This window comes from Porites lutea, chromosome 9, assembly GCF_958299795.1.
Source record: "Porites lutea chromosome 9, jaPorLute2.1, whole genome shotgun sequence".
NCBI classification, from domain to species: domain Eukaryota; kingdom Metazoa; phylum Cnidaria; class Anthozoa; order Scleractinia; family Poritidae; genus Porites; species Porites lutea.
In genome coordinates, this window is record NC_133209.1 from 9860319 (window position 1) to 9868492 (window position 8174).

Consider the following 8174-nt stretch of genomic DNA (forward strand, 5'->3'; position numbering starts at 1 on the left):
AAATAGCGGCTACGCAACTCTGGGAATATTTATGTTCAAATGGATTAAATGAGGAACTTCAGTCTGCTTATAAAGCTAACCATAGCTGTGAAACAGCTCTGATTCGAGTACAGGATGACATCCTCAAAGCCATCGATAGTCATCGCGGTGTTTTGCTTTTGCTATTGGATCTTTCTGCAGTCTTTGATACGGTTGATCATGAAATTCTTCTAGGAAGACTCTCCTCTAGGTTCGGTATCAAAGGAAAAGCCCTGGATTGGCTACGATCTTACCTTACAGACCGTACTCAGCTTGTGAAAGTAGACGACGCTTCATCCACGGTACGACCCCTTCATTGGGGTGTGCCTCAAGGTTCGGTCCTAGGCCCCATGCTTTACTTATTGTATACATCTCCTCTGGGTGATATTGTTCGTGAGCATGGCTTGTCGTTTCACTTTTATGCTGATGACTCGCAGCTTTATACATCTTTTGCTTGCAATGACACCTCTGATCTAGTGGCTGCAAAACGACGTCTTGAGAACTGCGTTGCTGACATCAATTTGTGGATGACTGCCAACAAGTTAAAGCTTAACAATGATAAATCAGAATTTCTCTTTCTGCACTCCCGTTTTCGTCATTCGTTGCCCCCTCCCACGATTTCTGTTGGCATGGAAAACATCAGGCCCTCTCAACAGGCTCGCAATCTTGGCGTGATTTTCGACGACACAATGTCACTTTCACCTCATGTTAATACAATAGTTAAGGGTGCCTTCTATCACATACGAAATATTTCTAAAATAAGAAAATACATCAGTAAAAGTACCACAGAAATTCTAATTCACAGTTTTGTTAGCTCGAAGTTGGACTTTTGTAATTCTCTTCTTTTTGGTGCTCAAAAACGGGACATAGTTAAGTTGCAGTCCGTTTAGAATGCGGCTGCGCGAATTATCACCGGTCTCAAAAAACAGATCACATCACCGAGACTCTAAGAGATCTTCACTGGCTTCCTGTTGACGAGAGAATTGTTTTTAAAATAAATTTAATAACTTTTAAAACATTGAATGGCTTCGGTCCCCGTTATCTTGAAGATATTTTAAAATTTTACCATCAATCAAGGACATTACGGTCATCAAGGGATCATTTACGCCTTGAAGAACCAAATTTTAACATGAAAACTTATGGCCAGCGAGCGTTTTCCGTTGCTGCCCCCGACTATGGAACAAGCTCCCCTTTGAAATTCGAGCTTGTTCTGATGTTAATTTTTTAAATCTAAGTTGAAAACGTTTCTTTTTAAAAAGGTATATGACATTTAGTTTCATCATATTTGTTTGTTTGTTTTTTTTTTGTTTTCCTTCCCTTTTTAAGATGTGTATGCTAAAAAGCCAAACATTCATTTCCCAATATGTACAGTAGGTTTATATGTAAGCTTGTGCTTAATGATATTCTTATGTCCTTTTTTACATTGTAAAGCGCTTAGAACAGCGATGTACAAGCGCTATATAAATTCCATTATTATTATTATTATTATTATTATTATTATTATTATTATTATTAACATAAGTCTGCATTTTCAGTAAAATCCAAGACGACTGCCAAGATATCGGCAATTTTGAATGATGTCACTGGTCCCCAGCAACGCCATGTTCCATAATACCTTAAATAAACTCAACACTAAATAATCCAACGTTCTGAACTTTTACAAGGTTTCATACTAGTGTATTTTCAATTTTGTTTTGAACGTTTACTAAAAATTGGCAATTCAAACGGCAAGTAAGCCTTTCAAGTTTTTTCTTTTTGTTTTACATTGGAAACTGTTAAATAGGCATTTTCCAAGACAACACGAAACTATGATGCAAAAAGTATCTTCCCTGAGTTTCTTAAAGAGTAAAAATGCCAAACAATTTGGAGCGTGCCTAGCCCAAAATTAAAGTGTTTGATAGACAGCCATTTTCTTTATTCCGTTTAAGTCCTTGAATGCAGGGCAATCAAATCGTGCCAGCAAGCGGCAATTTCCTCATTTTCCGCTGGACAAGAGTAACGAAGACTCTGAGGACGAGCTCGCCGTAAGAGATTGAAAATGAAAAGATTGCCGACTGATGGCCAAACGCTAGCATTTCAAGGAAAGGAAAATCTTCGTTGAAATTAAACAACACAAACAGTTCAGATCGCGACTTTTTCAGGTAAGGTAAGTATAACTCATAATCCCTAAATTTTTTCATAGTCACTATCAACAGCAAAAGATAAGGGAAGATAATTGAAGGATAATTGAAAAAGAGATAAATATTGAATTATGCCATACATGGAAAAGTTAGACTACTTTACGCTTGGATTTCATTTCTCCTAATTCCACGATAACTGAATGCGTTGTTAGCTGGTTTGGCGAAATATAGCTGGGAAATTTGAACCAAGAAAAACTCGGCGAGCAATGGGTATGATTTCTGCAAGATGGAGCTGCTGGCTCCAAGCGAATACTGGATTATATTCGCTACATACATGTATATCATGATCATTCTACGGTTGTGTGTTTAAAGCGAACTCAGTAGAGACAACTAGTTAAATTAAAAGACACTTGTTATGTTGCCGGTACGTTTGTTACCACTTTTAGCAGGCGACCAAGCTGAACCGATTGTTAGTAAAGGCTACAGTCTTGTTTTCTTTCGTCTGCACTGTTGTGTTACTGTCGATCAACATATTTTTGGTTAAGTGTGTTAGGGTATAGTCCCCTTCGATGGAAGAAACAGTTTCGTCCGAAAAGGAATTTACTGATCCAGCTTCATCGTGCCTGTAGCCAGGCTTTATTTTTTTCTGTTATCGAGGCTCTCCAAAAAAAGTCGGAACATAGTGAAGCGGATCAAGAAATGCTTGTTACCGTTTATTGTAGTTATAAATTTCGGCTCGAGTGTACTCTGGTATATACAGGTAATTTCCTTCTATTAAAATGTACTAAACAGTTTTGTCTAAGCATATGACTCGCGCGTGATCAAGTTAATAGGGCATGAATGTATTCGGACCAATTAAGTTAACCGAAACAGTTGAAAAAAAGATGTATAGAAAATAATAATAACAATAAAACAACAGGGAAAAGTAACTAAAAGTGGTTAACTCTGATATACAAAAACATTTTTTCGGGGTAGCTACGTTGAAATGGTCGGGATAATAAATATCCTTTCGGTTTAAGGGTTTATGAAAAAGTAATTTCAACATTCTTTTAGCTGGACTGGAATAATAACAAAGTGATGATATAATTATTCTCTCTTCTTTTCTCGTACTAAGAACTATTGATTCTTTTGAAGGGAAACCAAAAGTTTGATTGGTTTTGCTCATTTCTCGACAACATAAAGTTAGAGATGTCCCTTTTTTAATGGTGCAGCGTAGAAGAAGAGAATTTTAAATAAAACTGAACCAATATTTCAAGGTTTGCTTTGATTCCAATGTGATCTTAAGGTTTAAAGAATTATTTCGAAATTGTTGCATAGTTTCTGTACGTAATGCAGAAGGACTCCGATTTCAAGTCATCGATCGAATCGAGGTCAGACGGTTCTGATTTTTTTCTGAAGTGAGCTTCAAAGAGCCACAGACCCAAAGGAACGATTAATTACAATAAAAGCTTGTTCGCTTAGAAAATCCCTTTCGGTTACGTACTCAGTAAGGATTATAGAATTTGCAATCTTATACACATCACTTCACTTCCGCCATGCTGGTCTCCCAAGACAATAATTAACGGCGGCCAATATCCTGGGAAGGTAGGAAACTTCTAGTATTTATTTGATATATCACTTGAAAAATAACAAAAGCTTTCTTTTTATCTACTCAACTTGTCGTGTAAAGGTCGCTCCTTCATCGCAACGTTAACCTGACCCTTTCGCCATATCGTATCTCGGAAAAGTAAATCATTACAATCTTTTTCGGTGAACGACTATATCCCGTCGGTGAAATGAAATATCCCATATGAGTTTTGCCACAATCGCAGTTGAAAGTAAGTCTTAAATTAGGAAAATGCCATTGCATTAGAGCTAAAAATCGAACTAATTTTTCATACCTAGTTGTGAGGTCTTTTGTGGTGCATTTTCAAATGTATAGATTTTGTTTAGATGTACTTTTAAATTAAAGATTCCGCGGTGAACTAACGAGTGGCCTTTTAAGTTACTCAAATTCAGATTTCAGATAGTCTATTTTTTGCGCTATTACAAGAGGTTACCCGACATAGATTACAATACATTACAAAAGCAAGAAATGTGTGAAAATGGGGGTTTAGGCTTTTGAGTTTGTCACTGCCACGTGAAATGAAGTAACTCGGGCGTACTGGCATTTACATAAACTAAAAGAAACAACAACAAATTTTATTGTACCCAAAGCAGAATATTGTAGTTATTTACAAGTTGATAGAAACATACAACGAAGAAAAGAAATTAAAAGAGCAAAAAGCTGTACCGTTCGAGGATAGTTGTCTTTTCTTTTCTCTTTCTTTTTCTATTATTTTTATTATTAATTACTATTTGCGTTTTTTTTTTTCTTGTTGTTGTTTTTTTCCTGCTTTTGCTACTTAGCTTAACGGCACATTGTCGGACATTGTTATCTAGTTTTAAAACTGCCTGAAGTTCTGTTTTGCTTCATCAAACGACATTACCGCGACTGTTTTTTTTTTTTTTTTTTTTTCTGTCGTGCGGTTAAATGCTATACAGTCAAACTCATGAACCTTTGTGATAACTTATTAAAATCTAAATCGGGTCTCCAGGCTTTGATTATTATGATTTATTGTGGTTAAATGAGTAAGAATTTACTGAAATGAGCAGTCCCCCGGGACTAGTCTCTTGTGGTTTAAACAAAACTCACTGTTTAATCGATTACTAGGTGTTTCCGTTATCGCTTTTGTACGCGTAAATCCTGGTTATATAATCAATAATAATCCTAGTACGAAGGCCTGGTCTCGTCTCGTAGGGAGGAGAAATTTCGCTATTTGCACGATCGTTCTGCTAAGAAGAATCGTTCATGAATTGGATGAATTGTGTTTGATTTGTGGACGGTCTATTCAGAACGATATGGTCCAATTAGTGTCGGCTCTAAGTCACGTAATAGACTAGTACTGCTTTAACTTCACATGGTCTTGCTAATGAAGAGTTTGCTGACTAAACCGTAATATGCTTTTACCGTTTGATTGTTCGTTCGGAAATGATTTGAATGTGAAATATTAAAATTGAAACTCTGGTTCAGTTAGAAAAAAAGTACGTGTATTTAGTCATCTAATAATACTTGTGATCGCACTATCACACTCTCAGTGTTATATATATATATATTTATGCAGCGAGTTATAGTAAATAAACAGCAGAAGCTGCAAATAAAGTACATAGATTACACACCTATTAGCTTGAAAACATTTTAAGCTTACATCAGTCTGTTTTCCGTAAATATAGCGTTTACCAAGGTAGAAGCAGGGTGCCTTTTTTGTCAGACTCAAAGTAACAAAAACCACACACATTTGCGTCCAAGCACGAAACAACAGCCTTAACATGATATGTAGGAGAAATTTGGAGGACAAATTTCGCTATTTGCACGATCGTTCTGCTAAGAAGAATCGTTCATGAATTGGATGAAATGTGTTTGATTTGTGGACGGTCTATTCAGAACGATATGGTCCAATTAGTGTCGGCTCTAAGTCACGTAATAGACTAGTACTGCTTTAACTTCACATGGTCTTGCTAACGAAGAGTTTACTGACTAAACCGTAATATGCTTTTACCGTTTGATTGTTCGTTCGGAAATGGTTTGAATGTGAAATATTAAAATTGAAACTCTGGTTCAGTTAGAAAAAAAGTACGTGTATTTAGTCATCTAATAATACTTGTGATCGCACTATCACACTCTCAGTGTTATATATATATATATTTATGCAGCGAGTTATAGTAAATAAACAGCAGAAGCTGCAAATAAAGTACATAGATTACACACCTATTAGCTTGAAAACATTTTTAGCTTACATCAGTCAGTTTTCCGTAAATATAGCGTTTACCAAGGTAGAAGCAGGGTGCCTTTTTTGTCAGACTCAAAGTAACAAAAACCACACACATTTGCGTCCAAGCACGAAACAACAGCCTTAACATGATATGTAGGAGAAATTTGTCGTTACTCTATTGCAGAAACCGTGACTGACATTTATGAATGGTTCTCGCCAGACTGGGTTCTCGCAGTGTGATTGAGGAGTTTTAGCTAATGTTTTAGTAAGGGGCCGAAGGGAATATCAAGACTCTTAGGCCTTTCTTAATATAAGTGGGTAGGCTGGTAGTCTCTGAACAGTCAGAATTTAAGTCGTTAGCTCGTAAAACTTCGGGAAAAAAAACTCTTAAAACTTAATATTTAGTTACGATTTGGCCATGGCATCATAAGTTCGTACATGTTACATTTTTGTGCAAGCACTTTCGTGGTAATGTCAGTTCTTATAATCCTCTTTGTCATCCCAGACTGATGATGCTATTAAGAATTTGACCTCCAAGGATGCTTCGCAACAATGGAAGCCGTGTACAACTTTCACTTTTATGAATTGGAAATTATTTTAAAGATTTCTGTTGACCGAAAGATAATTACAAATTAATATGTAAAGACAAGAGAGAATTAAGGGACAGATAAAAATATAATTATTGTCCTCTCTTGCTAAAGGTTATAAAAGTGAAAGCCACCATGGCGTAACCAACAAGATATAACATTCTTCTTTTTCTTTCTAGGACCGACAAAATGACGGGTGTATTCAAGGTTTTCACAGCTCTTACTACCATATTTGGAAGCTGCGGAGCGGTCCTCAACCTTTTAATTTGTATTCTGTATTTCAAAAATCCTCAACTCCTAGATGCACCCAACATCTTCATACTGATCAATTCAGCTGGTGACTTTCTTCAGTCGATTATGACAACTCCTCTCCTTGTCCTTTCCAATGCACGTGGTGAATGGCTGTTTGGAGAAGCGGGATGTACTATTTATGCTTTCATTACAGCATTTTTTGGATTAAGTTCCATGATGCATTTTGCTGGTATTGCATATGAACGTTATTCCACATTCTGCAGGTTTCTGGACGGTAATAACGAAACGCAATTCGGTAAAAAGAGAGCCATAGTTCTTTCTATTCTGTTATGGTGTTACTCATTTTTCTGGAGCCTGATGCCGATCATCGGATGGTCAAACTACTCTCTAGAGGGAATCGGAACAAGCTGCGCCGTCAACTGGAGGTCACACGAAGCAACGCATATCTCATTTACCTTCTGCCTAATGCTGGCATGTTATGTACTACCTGTGGCTATAATGGTCTCCAGTTACTACAAAACATATAAGATGTACTGTCAATACTCTCTGCAGAATAACTTGAACAACACAAACGTTCATGCTATCCGAGAAGCACTTGAAAAAGAACGTAAAATGACTTGGGTAACCGTTGCTTTAGCATCGGGATTTCTATTGGCCTGGACTCCGTACGTAATCAGCACGATTGTGGCAATTTTGAAACCAAATGTTATGACAGAATTAGCGGCCTCAATCCCAGCCTATATTGCCAAGTCCTCTTTCTGCTACAATCCAATAATTTATGCTTTCGTAGACAAGAAAATGCGTAGAAAGCTAGTGGACACATTTTGCTGCAAGTCCAACCAAGTAAACCCTCTCCCAATTTCAGGGTCGGCTAGCGTTGTCTGACCTGCCTTACCCGGCATATAAAATAGGGGAGGGGGCTAGAGGAGAGACTAAAATTTTTCCCTCCAGCTTTTTATTTACAGCACATTTTGGAATTTTGAAGAAATCAAGTGACAGTCGCTGGCTTTGGTTTAAGAATGTGGCAAATTCTTCATGCCCATTGATCACCATACATTGCCGGATTTGAAAACTTATTTGTGAAAATCTGGTCAAATATCAAAACAGTTTCCTTACCTTGATTATTATGCTAATTCTCAGTTTCCCCTTTCTTATTCATTACATATGGATATTGTTGAGTGAAAAGTGCAAAGGCTTTGATTTTCTCGACAAAATGAGGTATGTTTTATGGGTGGTGGAACTGCTGGAAGCCTGTGACGTCACCAAGTTGCCCTCTTGTCCGCCATCTTGGATTTCAGAGACCCAGAATAAGAAATCAGGTGAAAACGGAAAGAATTAGTAATTTTTGTTCTTGACATGTAAAATAATTCAAATTAATAAGTACTTTGCTTCATTTTATCTACAAG

The 8174-nt window shown here is 36.9% G+C and overlaps 1 protein-coding gene across 1 annotated transcript; it reads left to right on the forward strand.

Annotated features, from left to right (window-relative positions):
- The first annotated feature begins 6705 nt into the window (after window positions 1-6705).
- On the forward strand, window positions 6706-7653 carry LOC140948866 (melanopsin-A-like). Its single transcript, XM_073398133.1, has one exon. The coding sequence runs from the start codon at window positions 6706-6708 to the stop codon at window positions 7651-7653; it is 948 nt and encodes a 315-aa protein (XP_073254234.1).
- Window positions 7654-8174: the final 521 nt, after the last annotated feature.